We start from the raw sequence: 17,866 nt of genomic DNA on the forward strand, positions 1-17,866 counted from the left end.
TTTTAAGCATGACTCACTTTATTAGCGGAAGATTCAATAGGTTTACCTTCATAAAATGTTTACCATCATAAAATAGCTATAAAAAAAGTGGAAATCTTGCGAAGTCGTGCAAAAGCTATTTTTGTAGATTAAAAAAACATTTGTCTCTAGTAAGTGACTTAAAATTTAACAATTCCTATAGTAATCATTGGCATAACTGTAATGCATGCGATTTTTCGCTATGATTAGAACTATAATGATATTTTCAACATAGCACATGCGGGTACCCACTATAGGGCAAAGGGCAACCATTTTAGAATCGTCAAAATTAAGGTTTTACAGACTAAAAGAGAATGAGTTTTTATTCACTCGAAAGTCGCACAAATCTCATGAGAAAATAAATACCTACTGCTATTAAATCTAGTTACACAATAATATCATTAAAGTTGCCGTGTACAAGTATATCTACTGGTCGACGACCTTAGCAGAAAAGGCGAAGCACAGGATGACTTTGTCCTTGTCGTCGAGGAAGGCAAACTCGACGCTGGCCGGAATCCCGAATTCCTGGTAATACTCGAGAATTGGCATGCTCAGTTGGTAGGTGACGTCTTGGCCGGATTTCAAGGGACACCTGGCGTTCTTCAAGGTGTCACAGGCATTCTCCTGAGGGAACGGATATAAAACGGTTTCCCTCAAATAGGTGGTGAAGACGCAGGGTTTCAGGACGTTGGTGTCCTCAGCTGTAAACGTGATACAAAACAAGTTAATTTTATAATATCGACAAAAAATATCGAAATCATTAGTAAAAAGCAGTCTCTACTTACGAATGGAGAAATCCCACTCGGCGGTGTCATTGGTTCCTCTGACAAGCAAGCATGGGGGTTCGCTACATCCGTCGAACCTGACATCCTTGGGCGCAGGAGCATCCTTGCAATTTTGGACGGCAGTTGATTGATTATAGATGTTGTTTTAAAGGGGTAACTTGAAAAATATTTCTTACCCGTGATGAGCTTCATGATTACACTGGGTTTTCCAATTCCAAGAGACCGGCCTGTCTTTTGATTAATTTCTACTGTCGGACAGCCCGATCCATAGTATTTATACACCCGTTGCTCTATCTAATCAACGCGAAAGCCTTCCAACTCGGAATTCGATACTCCCTTTTTTCCCCAAAATCGGCTTGTGGCCCGTGCGATGAGCAGGTGTGCATTTAATCCGATATACTCGTATCAGTTGCGATCTTACAAGTTGCGGTATTTTTGCCACGCGCCGTCGCGATGAAAATAAATCTTTTGATCGAAACTTGCGATTTCGGATGTACATAAAATAGGTCAATCAACTATCAGGCTATCATACGATACGAGTGGTTTTGAGGTGATCGGCCGAGCCGATCTTTGGATGTGTCGCGTCGCACTAAATCGTTAAGTTTTTGCCGATTTTCAACTTTAAATTCACATACAGGTAAACTTTTACTATATTCCTCCATAAAACAACCTGAAAAGTCGCATTTTATGGATGTTCCTACCTTGGCCGCAAATCTTCGAAGCCTCGTTCTCTGCGCATACCCCGTATACGCACACATGCACGCGTACATATATAGAGATCAAGTTAGTCATTGAGTTACTGAAATGGATTGCGAGATTGAATGGTGTGGTACCTTATCGCGATTCCAAAACTAGTTGTTACACTCACAACTATTTTTAGAAATGTAAATGGTTGGTAAAATAGTGTAAATGTTTTAGCCAGCAGAGCTGTATTCCTGTTCATATCGTTTTAATTCTTAAATTCATATATAGCAATTTGGGCAACTTATCAGTTTTTACATTATAATGCAGTCAGTCGGCATAAGATATTGCAGACTTTTGAAAATATTAAGCAATCCACAAATCACCAACAAAATCTAAAATTGTGTCATAAACAGAATTCAAAAATTATCGTTTAGCGAACATATTCGAAGATTCATCCGCTATATGAACAAAAGTAAAAATACCTTGTATAATATAGTATACACGCTTCATAAAAATATCAGTTCAAGAGTCAAAAATAATCTTCTCAATTATATAACTTTATTTGTGGATCTTATAGTTATACTGCTTTACTTTCAATATGGTGTATTTATTTCTGATAATATTCGATGAAACATTCTATTAAATCTCTCTGAAATTAAATACACAATACATACATACTATTATCTAGTAATAACAAAAAATCAATACACAGTGAGTGAGTTAAAAAAAATGAATTTTTATTAATTTAAAAGCCACATTAAGGTTAAATAAATTAAACATCTTATCAGGTAGGGTCTACGTACTAAAAAAATTTCTCGCCAAACTAAAAAGTACCTATTCCTCGCATTTTCACTGGGGATCTTACAAAGGCGCATACGAGGAAGAGAAAAACTTTACAATGATCGAATCATTATGGAGAAATATCAGTCAGATCGTTTTTTACAATAATCTACTTGTCGGCAACTTTAGCCGAGAGGGAGAAGCAAACGACGACCTTGTCCTTGTCGTCGAGGAAGGCGAACTCGACGGTGAGCGGGATCTTGGGGTAGGACTTGAGAATAGGCATGCTCAGTTGGTAAGTGACGTCCTCGCCGGTTTCCAAGGGACACTTGGCGTTGGTCAGGGTGTTGCAGGCGTCCTTCTGGGGGAACGGGTAGTTGACGGTCGCTCCCAAGACGGTGGCTCGGACTCGGGGTTTCAGGGCCTTGGTGTCTTCGGCTGTAAAGTGGTAAAAACAATATTTCTAGTATTATTTGCTACAAAGAATGGTATAAAATATCTTTGATGTTAACAAGAAACGGATGATACAAAGTAATTGGCAACTTAGTGATAAGTTTAGTGATAGCATACTCGATGAATCAACCGATGATTTAATTACGTAAAAATTATCATGCAAGTGGGAAATATTATGACATTATCGAAGAGATATCGATACTATTTCGACGTTGTGAAATAAAACCGAGCTAGTCTCCACTTACGGATGCTGAAGTCCCATTCAGCGCTGACGTTGCGCCCTCTGATGAAGGAGCACGGGTTCTTGGTGCAGCCGGCGACCCTGACGTCCTTCGGCGCGGCACCATCCTTGCAAGTTTTGAAGGGCGTCGACTGGGTCGAAGACGCCACGAGGAATGCGGCAATGATGAAACCTTTAAAAAAGAATTTTTTATAGAGCTAAAGTGAAATTCAATCGCAACTAATCAATCTGATTACCGATAGGTGTTAATTAGAAATTTCTCGAATAATCGATTGAAGCGTGTCTATAATATAATCATCAGATTCGGCTGTACGTGCGATAGAATCGAAGAATTGAATCTCGAGGCTTTAATGATGCGTTATCATATAAAGTTCAATAACATATCACGCACTTTTGAATAATATGCAGAGTACCAAGCGCGCAAAAGCTGCGATAATAATAATACCGAACGTTTGAATTTCAACGAATACGATATTTGTTCAGTTTATACGCCAACACGAGGCATTAAAATAACTTCTATTTATTAAAATTTTAAACTAATACGTTTTATTAAATTCTAATGAATTCAACGCGCCGCTACTGATGTGTAAAAATAAAAAATCAAATAACGCCGAATCCAACGCCTGAAAATCTATAAAAGCTCTACTTCCAACGAACCAAATACTGTCTCTTACCTGCGATGAACTTCATGTTCGCTTCGGTTATTCAACTTCCCCGTCCAATAAGCCAAGAGCAAGTATAAAGCGAAGAAGCCAAGAGGTCAGCGCGTCTTTCGGTTGAATCTACCAGTCGTCGAGTTCGGCTCGTAGTATTTATAAGCCCGCAGAGCTCTATCTAATCGGCACGCGACGCGCGCGATTCGGAGCCCGATAACTTACTATCTTTCCCTTTCTCTCTCTCTCTCTCTCTCTCTCTTCCCCCCTTTTTAGCGCGCGATCGGCTCTCGTGTCTCGCGCGACGCACCAGGTGTGTGCAATTGAAAGTCCGATACCCTTATCGATCGCGATGTTACACGCGAGAACAATTACATTCCGTTATCGCCGGCTCTCGGCGAGAGAAAAAATTTCTCCGCCACGCGTCTTTGCGACGTAAATAAATCTCTCGATCGAGCTCTGGCTTATTGGGATTTCGGCTTATGTCAACGACGATTTCCGGCTCGATTGTGGGTCACTTGCTGCTTTTTTGTGTAGCTGCAGATGAGACGTGCTGCGAGGAGAGCGTTGAAGCTGTGGAGATAAGAAAAAAATATTGTGTGTGTCAGAGACTTGATTGTTGAGAATGAGCTATGAATGTGGCGGAGTTGCGAGAGGTCGAGTTGGTCATTGGGTCAGTGACGAGGGTCGCGTGATTGAATGCTGTAGTTTTTGCAAATCTGGTTAATTGTGGTGCTGTTATAATTGTCACGCTTGGGGAATATTATTTTAGCCAGCGCATTTCATGCATTTTCTTTGTTTTATACGATCGATTTAAAAAAGCGATGTAAAGAGAAGGCACATCAATCAACTGCATATTTCAAGTCGGCATGAGTCATTCACCAATGTTTATCGAATTATAGATGTGTAAGCTGAATGAGACATATAGTATAGACGGCTGCAAACCAGTATTTTTTTTAAGTTAAGATAGCGATACATGACTATGAAAAATCATACGCTTTAGTCACAGAACAAACATCAATTAATACCAAAGTCGAGCATCAGTTTCGCGTGGACATCGTATGGCAGAAACTTATATTATACAATCATACCATACGGCCCAAGTTATTTTGATAAAACGATTCACCACATGTCATCAAATGTCGTAACATCAAACAAATTAAAAAGTAACCCATGCCAGCTAATCCTCGCAACTCTCTTATCAGCAAGAGAATACACGCGTTTACCTCCTATTCGTATGTACTTACTTACACACTGTTGGCAAAACGACCGTTACGACGCCTCTTGCGTTCCCACACTAAATTCCAAAACTTTTAAACGGCGAAAACAAGTATTGTTCCGCAGAGAAAGTGAAATCGCACAACGACTCTGCGCTTTTGGAAGACGGTCGAAAACTAATAGTATGCACGATTGAATATGACAATATCCAGGAAAACGGTGCACACTGCGCAAATAGCATTTAATCTCGTTTATGCAAATTAGTCACACCCTATTGGGCGGCTGAGACAGCCACACATGCGCAGATCAGCTTTAGAAGCGATGCGGGCTCCGAGGCGGTTTATTTGAGTTTGTGAAATGAAGATAATTTTTCATGCGAAATTCGAAGCGAGTGACCTGGTTAGGAAACAATAACATAATCGTACATTTTTCTAGTTAAAAGCGTTGTATTTATTAAAGTTTTATTGTATCATAAAAATTTGAATTAATTTCTAGATAGAAATACAATAATAAATACAGTAGCATTCTTGATCAGATTCTCCATTATGTATGGACGCCTTATATTTCTGAGATAAAAAAAAGACTGTATAACATGTAAGAAACGTCGCCGAGGAAAGTCTACTCTGAATTATGCGCCTCGTCGAATCTTATCTCCCCGTTTCTCTCCTATACAATCTTGGACGTGACAAACAGAATGCAAATCCCAAATGTTTTTCGTATTCCGTTGTGGTATCAAGATCTACGATCGTCGATTACCCGTCAGAGATTCGCCTGTTACGAAAATTGCGATAAGAAAAAATTACGCTTTCGGTTCCTTAATTTAAAAATCATTATTCAATAATACACATAATCATCAGATCAATCGTCCAAAAGTCATAAAAATCAATATTCCGTCATGTTCCAGGTCGCTCCGGGTCGTCAGTTCCAGATGGATGAGACATCGTCCGTCAGCGACAGAGTAGCTCATTAGCATCTCGTCACATCGTCGACAGTCACGATCTGTTCCAGGCCGGCATCTGCATGAATCTCTCGACGAGCCAATCTCTCAGCCGGGTCGGCGCGATTCTGAAGAGCGTGTGATAGAGCGTGTAACGCCAAGGCTCGCACCTGTTTGAAGAAAATAAAATATATTTTTTCTCATCGCGAGAGATATAAGTTTATATTTCCAATATCGCGTGATACGCGTCGAGGAAAGTGTATAATAACGTCGCGTAAGAGGATCGTTGCTCGCGGAGCGGGAATCTGTGAGAAGTGGATTTTTCTATTCATTTACTGTAAGTGGACACAGGTGTTCTATCGAGGCGCGTGTCAGTAGACGGGCTAGGAGCTGTAATCTGATAGATTGTAAGCGAGATAAGCCGGCTTTCTCAATTAAAAGTGTAATCCGCAACAGAGGCTAATTCCACCGATCCTATATTGCGCGTCTGAAAAAATGTGTGATTTCCACAAACTTGTAAACAGCCGCCGGTCTGTCGTCCAGTAGAGCGGCTTCGAAAACCTCGTACACCTTGGGGTTCTCCAGCTTGCTGACTTTCTTCGGGCCCGACAAGCTTTCCAGGTACCGGGCGTATCTCTCGAAGTAGTCGCCGTAGAATGTTCTCGCCTCCTCGCTCATGCCAGCTCGCATGTCGTCGAAGTGCTTCTCCTGGTTGGCCAGAAGATTGCTCTCCTTCGCGAAGGAACCTTGAAGAGAAAAGCAGCCATGAACTTCGCCACCAAGGTCCGGTACTGCGCGCGAAAACTGCGGAGGTACTGCGTCAAGTGTATCCTCGCGAGTAGAGTAAGCCATTGGTACCAGGTATGAGCATGACGACCTGGACGCCGTACTTCCTCAGCTCGAGCCTGAGCGAGCTGGACCAGGCTTGCAGGGCAGCTTTGCTGGCGCCGTAGGCTGCGAGACCGGGCAGAGGTGCCAGAGCGCAGTGGCTCGTCACGTTGATGATTCTCGATTTGCCCTCTCGGATCCAGGGCAGTAGACGCTTCGTTAGCGACATCGTTCCTAGGACGTTGACTTCCAGCTGGGAGCGAACCTGATCGGCAAGCTGCCACTCGAACTCGCCGAATATCATGACGCCCGCGTTGTTCACCAATGCTCGGAATTCTGAAATTTTTTTACGATCAATGTACGAAAATATTTGCAAATAAAAATACGTCATATGAGAGCTTCCATTACTTGTCGCACGTGATCAACGAAAGATAAGATCGATACACCGATCGCTATGGTAATAAATCATCCCCATGTCATAGGTCATGTTCTCGTATATAATTACCTCGATCCTCTGTCTTTGAAATCTTTTCAACTTCCCTGCCGAAGCGCTCGACGCTCGAATCGTCGGTCAGATCGAGGGGCAGAACCGTGGCGCCGGATTTTACAAGACTGTCGGCGGCTTCGCTTTTCTCCTGGAGCACGCCCGCGACGACTTTGGCGCCTTGGCAGAGACAGTGGCAGGCCAGACTGTAGCCCAGGCCCGAATCGCAGCCTGTCAGGACGATCAAGTGCCTGGGACCCAGACGACTCGAACGGGACCATATTCGCCTGTAGATACCGCCTGTGTGGGTCGTTCAATCGGATTTGGTAAAAGGTTGCATTATTTATTATTGCGATCGCAATCGTTATCTGCGATTCTGTAGGAATTCGTTCGTTATCGCGATCGGTTTCGATAATATGATATTATGGATCGTTATATAATTTGTATAGATGATGAATTTATAAAGTTATATCGAGCAAGCCGATTTTATTACGCGGATGCCGGTTATGAATTTGCTTATGTATTTATGAATGGGATCGGTAAAATTTTATAATCCATCGCAAACCGGTTCATCCCGACCTAAACTCGTGATTTCAATTCCTTCATCAGACGCGGTATAATACTCTGTTCCACCGAGTCCACACCTGTCATATCCTGTCACACAATTTCTAATCGCGGCACTGCACGCAGCTCCTCTCCTAGAATTACACAAGCTTACAGCGGCTGAAAACGGAGCCGCCTATACAGCGAATAACGCTCGAGAAGCACGTTGTAAAACTCAAGCAGCGCAACGTTTAACTCACCCAAAGCAACGGCACCGGTCAGGCCAACGACGAGATGCCAGCTCCGCCCTTGGCACATGCTCATCTTCTTCCTGCACACGAGCACAAACCGTATCAACCCTCGTGCGTTTATATAGAGAGCAAAACCGATCGTTCCCTCACAGGAGCGACCGAGCGCGCGTCATTTCGAAATCTACTCTCGACCGCGTGTACAGATCAAGCAAACTGATACGGCGCGTCCGGAATGTGTTATGCGGAGTGTGGAGAAAAGGAGCCTTAGGACTCTCGCGAGAGCAGGCCAGCTTCTTCCTCGAGTGACGTCTCGGAGCCGTGTGGCCCCCAAAAAATACGAGGATATACAGACCCATGGAACCTGCTGGCTACCCCCACTCCCTTTTTGCTCTATAACGACGAGAGATACATGGAGCTTCTTTTGGTTTTAGTTGTCCGACTAGTTTGAGACCTTTTTGCTTTTGCTTTTCATCGAGATGCTCCATTCGCGTCGCTGAATGAAGTTCTTCGAAGGTTTTCTTATTATTACTGCATTGTAAGCGGTTCTTTCCAAATAAACGCTCTAGTTATAATATGCGGAGAGAACGACGCTTATCGTTTGTATTTAGTTTTATTTATAAAATCTTAACGTGTATAATAACATAAAAAATTTGTTTCGCGGTATCATTGGATTGTAATAGCTGCGATACTCATCAAAAGCGAATATAAAGAAAAAAAAGTATAATGTATAAACGCAACAATCTAAAATACATATTTGGAATCGCCTAAATTTCACAGATTTTCAATGGCTTTTCATTTCAATCGAAATGACTATACGTTTCGATTTCGTTTTCTCTTTTTTTTACGCAAACGCTGATCCAAGCGTGCATTTTTACTTTTCGTTGATTATGTACATATCCATGAGTCTGTGTATGTGTACGCGTATATATAAATATGAAGCTGCCTTAAATATACAGGCTGCCCTATTAATATTTCATGGCCAACCTTGCAAATTCCTACGCTCATTTGGATCCCACTTAAATTTTAGCAGCTGACGGGAATTTCGAATGCAACGATTTTCTTTCGCTGCACCGAGAATGTGACGATGAAAAACAAAAATACCGTTGCAAGGAATATAATTTACAAATACTTTTATACAATTTCTATCTTAAAAGATACATTTTAACAAACTCTCCAAATAATAGAGCTTTATCCATAACATCATTATGTATTCTCATCTGCTCTTACGTTTAGTTATGTTAAATTCGCGGTTCTCGTCGCCAGTCTTACGCGCATCTGTGCGCAGCAAGTATTTGAAAAAAAGTTACTTTTAACTTGCACAGCCTCAAATCAAGTTAATTGCTTTACCTTGTCCAAATGAATTTTCCTTGCTCAGCACAGCTTTACTCATACATAACTGGGACTCAATGATTCTGATAATGTTAAACAGTAATCCGAACACGGCAAATGTATTTACAATTAATTAAGCGGCTCGCTGTTTTCGTTAACATTGATCAACGGATTATTGATGGGATCGTATGAAGGATCGCCGTCAGTTGCCATTTTACCCAGCCACGAGAAGAGCATGATTATCACGATAAACAAAGCCATTCCAGCGATTATTAGAGTCGCGTATCGTTTGTGTAAGGATCCCGCGGTGTTTCTTCTGCGCGCTGGAGTTCTCGTGATCAATTTCCACCACCTTAGGAACCATTCGATTGCCGATTTTCTTTGATATTTGTTTTCGTCATGATCAAACGAAAAATCTTTTGGATCGTCGTAAGCCTCGAAAACTTTCCTTGGTGTAGGGTTAGACATGGCCATATTCGACTCCATGTTAACAACGGAGTATGGCGGACCCAATTTCTGATTATTGACGTGTATATTATTTGGAGTGGAAACAGATGGAGTAACTGTGCTACTTGTACGAGAAGTGGATGAAGTTATGTGATTTTGATACACAGAAGACTGAGCATTTTCAGGCTCCAAAACATTGCGACTGTGTTCTGGCTTTTCTTCGCTTTCAAAGCTCAACTAAGAAATAAAGGAGCCACATAAATATTATTTACATCTAGTTAATAAGAAGGATTTTAAATACTTATTAATTTGCATACCAGTGGTAGCCCTTGAGCAGATCTAGCCCAGTTTACTCCTGCAAGTTTTTCCCGCAGAACATCTGCTACTGGAGATACTAAATTTGGCTGTGGAATGATACGAACATTGCATATTGGGCAAATGTAGCTTGCTGGATTTTTCGATTCTGGTAAACTTCTGCAGTGAGCATCCAGACACGCCCAGTGATAGACATGGTAACATGTTAATCGACAACAATCTCTGCTGCTCAAACTTTCTTGGCAGAATGTACAAATTGGATCGCAATCACTGTCTTGAAGCCATTGCAAGTACGATTGGATCACACACTAAAACATAAGGAACTGATTAATATTGTAACCAGGCATAATATTCAAACAAAATATGAGTGACTGATAGAGGGCGATTAATTACAATAATACAATAACGAAAAGTTATCGCATAACAAAAAATGATTATCAGTGATAAAAGCAAGCAAATCGCAGGTTATGTGCAACCTTTGCAATAAAAAAATTGAAGGTAGATGATGCACAAAAGTAGCAAGTACTTGGGAACGTAAACAAAATGATAGTAGCACAACGTTATCTTACTTTCGGATGCTTCGTGACCGTACAATTCTCGCAAACGTTCACACGATGCTCGAAGCAGAATTGATTCGTGACTTTTCTCTTCGGACACTTGCACAGCCCCATTTTTCTCGCAGTTGTAACCGGTGTTCACGTCTCGACGTAGCAACGATTCTCGCAATTATTATGAAGAGTAAATAGTCGTATTGGAGAATAAAAAATCACTTCCCCGGTCTCACATGACAGCTCCTTTGTTTTCCGCAGCGGCGACTATCACCATACTTATTTTTTCCAGAAGGCGTACTAAATACGCGACAGCAAGAATATATAGGTATATAGGGGATGACTATAGTGCAAGCATAGACGACAGTGGGCGGCCACGTCGCCTGCTCGAATTTTTCGCCGAGATCCGATCCGATGGAAAGACCCAATCAGCTGAGCGGATCCGCCGGGGCTGTAAGCGGTCGCGCAGTCGGTAACATTCGGTCTTTCTTATAAAATTATTCTGTATTTGTAACTCGTCGTGCAGTGTATTTATCTAATACTTTGTTGACAAATAATTCTATGAAAAGTGTACGATAACGCGTGGATTACGCTGCGCTTGTCCTGGTATGTCGGTACCTAATAAGAAACGCAAGTTTGTGAAATAAGGAAGTCGCGCGGTGCGACGAACTACTTAGCGATCGGAGGTTAGGTGTACCATAACCTTTTGCGTATAAATATACTGCACGTCTATTTGATAACAATTTGGAAAGCCCAACGTGCAGTTAACAATGGCTATTGCTCGTTTGCTGGCAAGCTTTAGGAGCAACATTTTGTCAACAAATTTCCACAGAAGTATCTCACTCTCAGCTGCAAGAAACTTGAAAGAAAGTGAGTAATGCTCGTATCTCTTGTTGTTTCATGCCCTTGATCATAAAAATATCTGATTGATTTGTATTTTCAGTAAGGGAAACAAAAGAGGGCAACACAATTATAGTAGAAGGAGTCGATCTGCCTCATCCAAAAGAGCATCTTATGTTAAAAACATCTGAGAATGGAGCTTGTCCACTATGTTCTGCAGGTGTAAATGTAAAGCACACGGTTAGTTTTCATTCACATATTCTAATCAAATCATTATAAAATTCTAAATGTACAACAACTTTTTTTGTAGGACGTGCTTATTCTTAAACAATTTGTAAATAGTCAGGGTCATATGTTACCTCGCAGAATCACTGGCTTATGCTATATACAACAGAAGCGAGTGGGTATAATGGTTACAATGGCCCAAAAAGCAGGTCAGTGTACAAATTTAATAACATATACTCCATAGACAAAAATAAATTAAATTGTTTAATATTTTTTTAGGTTTGATGCCTAATCTTGCACCACCAAACTCTAAAAAAGATCCAAAAAAGAGATATAAGTGGAAAGCTTTCAATACATACTATGATGAAACCACAATAAAACAAAAGTATTATTAGTTTGATGATACTTATATTTTTTAATAAATCGTTGGTTTTTTCGTTATAATGACTTTACAATCTCATAATTTTCAAAACGTTTAAAAATACACTAAAAATCAGTTGATTATTTTACTAATATAAACATATCGTGCAACGAAAAAAACCGTATAAAATTATAGCAACAGTACAATTTTTGTCTTCACAAAGCAAGAACCACATCATTCGCAGTGTTGTTCTTTTACAATTTTTTATTTAAATCACATTAAAGACTGAAGACCAAGGCGAAGTTTAACAATCACGAGATAAATCTGTACAAATTTGATGATTGACAGTTTTAAATAAAAAATGTACGGTAGTTTAAACGGACAATAGCTTAAGTTACACAATCAAAAGATAAATTCGCACAAGTTTGTTTCGTTTGATTCGTAGGTATAGCCAATCTCTAAAAGTACTTAAACCGTTAAGCACGCTAGAAAATTAATTAAGTAATGCGCATGTGATACATAAGTCAAGACTTACATTAAACCGATCAATTTGTACGTTCACTAATTCACGCCATAGACACGACATTTGCACCCTCAACAACAGTGTCGATTTTACGCTTCTTGAGCGGACGTGGGTCTATCGAAGCAACTGATTTCCGTCGTTCTTCTGAAGCCGGAGTCGCTGGTTGTGCAGTTATTTTTGAATTAATTTCATTGATTCGACGTAGACTCTTCATTATCAGCAACTCTTCATTGAGGGTATAGCGGATTATAATCGATTTCTTCATCGCCTTTGCTATCGTGTTTCGAATGCAACGTTTCAAAGAAGAAATTCGTCCAGCAATTGCGTTCTATTGTACAGCGACGTCGAAACTCACGTCTCTCGTTCTTAAAGATCGGAATCTGTAAACAGATACATATACCTAGCATGAAGTATCCAGCGTGAAATAAACAGTTTAACAGTAAATTTTAAGGAAAAAAATTGTTACCTTGGCGATGGCTTTTTTCAATCGACGATCAGCGGAGCGAAACGATCGGACTTCTTCGGCAAAGTTGCAGCTAGATTTTTACCGATCACCGCTACTGCAAGCGCCTGTATTACTTTGCCTGCATACGACTCGTATAGGACTTGTGGGAGACGACCCGCACGTCAAGCCGGAATGAGTCCATGGGGTTTATTGAGGTCGCTATGTACCTACTAATATTTGACCAATGCGATACCTGATGTAAAGCAGGCTCATTATTGACCGCCAACAGGTCAGATGCAATAAAATTGGCGTCAGTTGCCTGTTGCGTTATTATCTTCATTATAAACTATATGGCTTACGAAATAATATAGTATAAATTATAATATTATAACTTATTGGTTGAAATATCTTTTGGATACATTATATTAGAAATCAAGGCCAATATTCAAATGCATTGCGCTTCTTCCCGCCACAGTTCCTTCAGTGAGCACGTGCTTCCGGCCTGAAATATAGCAGACAGCGTCTTTGGTGCGCAATGTTGTTATTGCGAAGAATACGCAAACTCTAAAGATTTTTTATAAAAGATGATTTTAAAAAATGTTGTAAATACTTCCTTTTGTAAATTATTGAAACGAGCTTTGCATCAGAACAAAAGTCCAGCTAAAGTAGCCAGTGAAAAATGCAGCATCGAGAAAATACGAAACATCGGCATACTCGCTCACATAGACGCCGGTGGGTATATTATGTTATAATAATCATGTTTGATTAGTTTGACAGCAACTAATTAAGCAATATTTTTCGTACATCGAACTTCGATTAAATGCATTGGCTATTAAAATACGCTTTTAAGGTTAGGTTAGTATTATTTTGAGTATTACACAATACTATAATTTTCAAGAACGAACTATTGTTCTTTTAGGAAAAACAACAACGACCGAGCGTATGCTGTATTATTCTGGAATCATAAGACACATGGGTGAAGTCCACGATGGAAATACTGTCACAGATTTCATGGACCAAGAGCGTGAGAGAGGAATAACTATCTGTTCCGCAGCAGTAACATTCGACTGGAAAAACTATCGTTTTAACTTGATCGATACTCCAGGTCACATTGACTTTACCATGGGTGTTGAACAAACATTAAGCGTACTAGACGGTGTTGTTATTTTACTTGATGGAAGTGCCGGTGTAGAAGCGCAGACATGCACAGTATGGCGACAAGCCGATAGGTATTATTTACCTAGAATAGTTTATGTAAATAAAATGGACAGACCAGATGCAAATTTTGAGATGTGTTTGAAATCCATGGAGTCAAAATTGGATGCTGTCACTCTGCCAGTACATATGCCTTACAAGGATGAAACTGGACTTGCTGGTATCATTGATGTTGTAACTCTTGAAAAAGTTATTTATGATAAAAAAACTAATGGGCGAATTATAACAAAATCACAACTTAAAGAAGAGAATTCCAGCTTATTAGAAAAGGCTCTGGAAAAACGTAGGTTCTTGACTGACAAACTATCTGGGTTGGATGATGAATTGGCTAATATTGTTATTGAGCAGGACTCATTGGACAAAGTTTCTTCTCAAGTTCTAGTTGATTCTTTGCGCAGGATAACAGTATCACGGAAGGGTGTACCAGTACTTTTAGGTAGCTCTTATAAAAACATTGGAGTCCAATCTCTGATGGATAGTGTGATATTGTATTTGCCTACTCCAGATACTAATCAATTTACAAAATTATACAAAGGTTTTTATGATAATCTTTCTGCTAGAGTATTTAAAATTATTCACGATAAGCAAATGGGGCCTATTACTTTTTTCCGGGTATACACTGGAAGTCTGAAGAAAGATCAGAAAATTTATAACGTTCAGAGAGGTCAAACTGAACGTAGTGGGAAGTTGTATGCTGCTTATGCTGATGAGTATCAAGAGATTTCAGAAATTGAACAAGGAAATATTGGTGCTTTAACAGGTCTTAAATACACAGTGACTGGTGATTTGTTAACAAACAGTGCTTCTAGCGCTGCTCAGGCAAAAAAGTATATGGAAAAGAAAACATTGTTTAGTTCTGAAGAAATTGATAAGCTATTCTCTGTTGGCACAAATGTACCAGATCCTGTCTTTTTCTGCTCTATAGAACCACCATCTTTGTCATCTGTTTCGGCTCTGGAAGCAGCTCTTCAGGAATTAGAAAAAGAAGATCCCAGTTTGAGAGTTAGTCAAGATACTAATACTGATCAAATAATCTTGGCAGGTATGGGTGAGCTGCATATTGACATTATTAAAGAAAGGATTCGCAGAGAATACAAAATTGATGTATCACTAGGAGAACTTCAAATTGCGTATAAGGAAACTATAGAAAGGCCAGTAAAAGATACATACGTGGTCCAACATGATATCAATAAAACAAAACATGAAGTTTCAATAACTCTTTCATTAATACCTAATTATAATGGAAAGAAGCAATTACTTTTGGATAGCTCGCATGATAGCGCATCAAATTTATCAGCTGTAACAGAAAAAACTATGAAAGCAATTAGTAAAGGCGTATCATCAGCTTTCTTAAATGGACCAAAACTGGGCTGTCCAATTGTGAATGTTGCAGTAAAATTGCATTTCCTAGAAGTCAAACGTGGAACTTCTGACTCAATCATAACTGCTACAGTTTCCCAATGCATTAAAAAGGTAAGAGCAAACAATATAATCATGCTTCCTTTTTGAAATTTATTAACATAAATTTACAATTTCATCTGAGCATTTGAGTTTTTAGAGACTATGGGCTTTGATAACATTTCAATACTTTTTGTATTTGTTTTTCTTTCAAGTAGCATAGGATATCTATACTTATGAATTTTGTAAGGAGAATACTTGACTTCAGGCTTGGCACTCTTTGATTCCTTGACTTTACCTTTTCTATTAACTTGGTCTTCAAAAGCTAGTTTACCTAACAGAGAACTTTCGCGTAAAAAATTGCTCTTTATTTCATTAAAATCCACTAAACTTGCATCTGAGCTTTTAACATTTTTTACATGAAAACTTTTGCTGTTGTCAGGTATAACATACGGTTTTATCTTAGCTTTTTTTTTAAAGTCAAGATAATCTTTCACCGACTTTACAGATTGTTTGGAAAAGAACTCTTCTATTACCTGATCAGATTTAGCTTGTAAATTTTTTAAAAATAACTTGTTGAGCCCCAGACCAGGGCTATAGGCATTATCCTTTGTTGTAGTAGGCTTGCCGGTTGTCTTTTTTGTTTGTGTTGCTCTTTCAACTTCCTTGATTCCCCATTTCAACATGTAAAGGTCTAGGAAACCTTGGTACAGACTTAAGGGCATTTCTTCATCTTCATAATGTCTGTCTGTAAAATATATCCTACGAATTCTACAGCCTGCACATATTTTCAGTCTGTTTACTGCTTCGAATTGTGCTTCAAAAATTTTTGATAAATGACAAAGGTCTATTTCAAGTCTATTCCATCCTGGCTCTAGAAAGAGTTGCATTCTTGGTGGTGATACCTTGGAAATTTTTCCAGATTTAGCAGAACTTTTTTTCCCTTCCACATTTGAAAAGTTTATAAGATGTCTTATGTTATCTTTGTCCACCATTTGCAATTGAAAAAAACACTGTGTGCTTACACTTTTTAATACAATTACGAGAAAGGGTAATTTGATATTGAGAATTTGGTTTGAATCAGGTGGAGACATAATCCATGTTTTTTGACAGTTTGAATCTTCGATATCTTGTATTTCCAAAACCTATAAGTGATATCATTGCATGTATTTTACAGTTTCATTAACAAAATATATCTATTTGGGTACATCAGTAACCTACATTTTCATTTAATTCTTCGTCTAGTACTTTTTTAATAGATCCTGTTCTAGATTTTTGCTTGCTCCAATATTCCAAAGGTTTATTACTGGTACTGTATAGAAGTGATAAATATCCACCTTGCATTAGTTAACTTTTTATAAACTTTTTAATTTAAACAACATTACTTGATTATTTTGACTTGAACCTAATTTGAATTTAGAAAGATGACAGTTTTGAAATAATTTAAAATTTCGATGTTCAACTGTTAGTTTAGAATGTTAAAAACTTCAGAAAATTCTAATAATAATACTTCAGCTCATTCATTGAAAACAAAATCTCATTAAGTACAAATTTTCTCTTGCAGTTAATGGAGAATAGTGGATCGTTGTTATTGGAACCAATCATGAATCTGGAAGTAGTCACATCAGAAGAATACTCTTCTAATGTAATAGGAGATTTGAGCAGACGAAGAGCAGAAATAAAATCTTTAGATGTCAGAGGTCACAACAAAATAATTTCCTGTACAATTCCACTATCAGAATTGCTGGGGTACTCTACACAGTTAAGGATAATTTCCTCTGGGCATGCTTCATTTACAATGGAATTTAGTCATTATCAACCAATGAGCGAAATTGACGAGCGTGATGCCATTAAAAGAATAACTGGTTTTTAGTTAATAAAATAAGATTTGTAATTACAATTGTAAATATGTGAGTACTAAAAATAAAAGCTAATAAAAAACGAGTTTCACTCTCGAATTTGAATTCCTGTCGTATATGATTTTATATGATTTGATGTAGTATATGTTGCCTGCGGGGCGCACTCCAGCGCTGCATGCGGTCGTCTTTGGCGCGCTTTTTTTATTCTTAATCGAGAAGTTGAGCGTCTTGACGCAACGAGGCGTTGGAGCTCATGGAGTCGTTGATATTTGAAAAAGACGTTATCCCGGCAGGACTTGACCAGTACAGCACTGCACAACAGCTGAACGGCAGAATGAGGAAAGACCATCGGATCGGAGCATCGATATTCGATAGTAATAGTAAATGATTCGAAAACGCGGTAAATTTCGCGGTTGGACCGACTGATTTCGTACAACCTGCGTGTCGGGAATAGTGACAGTGTTTTTATTTATCTTTGTACTGACG

The 17,866-nt window shown here is 39.2% G+C and overlaps 7 protein-coding genes and 1 long non-coding RNA gene across 9 annotated transcripts; 2 read left to right on the top strand and 6 right to left on the bottom strand.

Moving 5' to 3' along the window:
* Positions 1–356: 356 nt before the first annotated feature.
* On the bottom strand, positions 357–995 carry LOC107981010. Its single transcript, XM_031929473.1, has 2 exons — positions 870–995; positions 357–795 (listed from the first exon to the last, which is right to left on the bottom strand). The coding sequence occupies exons 1-2, from the start codon at positions 993–995 to the stop codon at positions 445–447; spliced, it is 477 nt and encodes a 158-aa protein (XP_031785333.1). The 3' UTR covers positions 357–444.
* Positions 996–2,436: 1,441 nt separating this feature from the next.
* LOC100115434 (NPC intracellular cholesterol transporter 2) lies at positions 2,437–3,651 on the bottom strand. Its single transcript, XM_031929474.1, has 3 exons — positions 3,636–3,651; positions 2,966–3,133; positions 2,437–2,705 (listed from the first exon to the last, which is right to left on the bottom strand). The coding sequence occupies exons 1-3, from the start codon at positions 3,649–3,651 to the stop codon at positions 2,437–2,439; spliced, it is 453 nt and encodes a 150-aa protein (XP_031785334.1).
* A 190-nt stretch (positions 3,652–3,841) lies between these two features.
* On the bottom strand, positions 3,842–8,343 carry LOC100116498 (uncharacterized oxidoreductase YbbO). 2 transcript variants are annotated; one of them, XM_032599090.1, is made up of 6 exons: positions 7,885–8,343; positions 7,103–7,381; positions 6,628–6,933; positions 6,284–6,515; positions 4,866–5,939; positions 3,842–4,187 (listed from the first exon to the last, which is right to left on the bottom strand). In XM_032599090.1, exons 1-5 carry the CDS (start codon positions 7,946–7,948, stop codon positions 5,825–5,827), a joined length of 996 nt encoding a protein of 331 aa, XP_032454981.1. In that variant the 5' UTR covers positions 7,949–8,343; the 3' UTR covers positions 3,842–4,187; positions 4,866–5,824. The 2 variants fall into 2 exon arrangements, with proteins under 2 accessions (XP_032454981.1, XP_001600976.1); XM_001600926.5 differs by having other exon boundaries at positions 4,862–5,939.
* Positions 8,344–8,471: 128 nt separating this feature from the next.
* LOC100115469 (zinc finger protein-like 1) lies at positions 8,472–10,871 on the bottom strand. The gene is made up of 3 exons (XM_001600246.6): positions 10,536–10,871; positions 9,969–10,274; positions 8,472–9,888 (listed from the first exon to the last, which is right to left on the bottom strand). Exons 1-3 carry the CDS (start codon positions 10,635–10,637, stop codon positions 9,334–9,336), a joined length of 963 nt encoding a protein of 320 aa, XP_001600296.1. The 5' UTR covers positions 10,638–10,871; the 3' UTR covers positions 8,472–9,333.
* LOC100115506 (39S ribosomal protein S18a, mitochondrial) lies at positions 10,645–12,907 on the top strand. The gene is made up of 4 exons (XM_001600088.6): positions 10,645–11,384; positions 11,458–11,594; positions 11,665–11,788; positions 11,859–12,907. The coding sequence occupies exons 1-4, from the start codon at positions 11,285–11,287 to the stop codon at positions 11,972–11,974; spliced, it is 477 nt and encodes a 158-aa protein (XP_001600138.1). The 5' UTR covers positions 10,645–11,284; the 3' UTR covers positions 11,975–12,907.
* Positions 12,650–13,037, bottom strand: LOC116417161. Its single transcript, XR_004227461.1, has 2 exons — positions 12,930–13,037; positions 12,650–12,843 (listed from the first exon to the last, which is right to left on the bottom strand). It is a non-coding gene; the product is annotated as an uncharacterized LOC116417161 (long non-coding RNA).
* A 361-nt stretch (positions 13,038–13,398) lies between these two features.
* On the top strand, positions 13,399–17,485 carry LOC100116534 (ribosome-releasing factor 2, mitochondrial). The gene is made up of 3 exons (XM_001600954.5): positions 13,399–13,640; positions 13,828–15,596; positions 17,086–17,485. Exons 1-3 carry the CDS (start codon positions 13,493–13,495, stop codon positions 17,392–17,394), a joined length of 2,226 nt encoding a protein of 741 aa, XP_001601004.2. The 5' UTR covers positions 13,399–13,492; the 3' UTR covers positions 17,395–17,485.
* Positions 15,616–17,829, bottom strand: LOC100678382. The gene is made up of 2 exons (XM_003426401.5): positions 16,743–17,829; positions 15,616–16,666 (listed from the first exon to the last, which is right to left on the bottom strand). Exons 1-2 carry the CDS (start codon positions 16,863–16,865, stop codon positions 15,650–15,652), a joined length of 1,140 nt encoding a protein of 379 aa, XP_003426449.1. The 5' UTR covers positions 16,866–17,829; the 3' UTR covers positions 15,616–15,649.
* Between the last annotated feature and the right edge of the window lie 37 nt (positions 17,830–17,866).

The sequence above is a fragment of the Nasonia vitripennis genome, chromosome 4 (genome assembly GCF_009193385.2).
Source record: "Nasonia vitripennis strain AsymCx chromosome 4, Nvit_psr_1.1, whole genome shotgun sequence".
NCBI classification, from domain to species: Eukaryota; Metazoa; Arthropoda; class Insecta; order Hymenoptera; family Pteromalidae; genus Nasonia; species Nasonia vitripennis.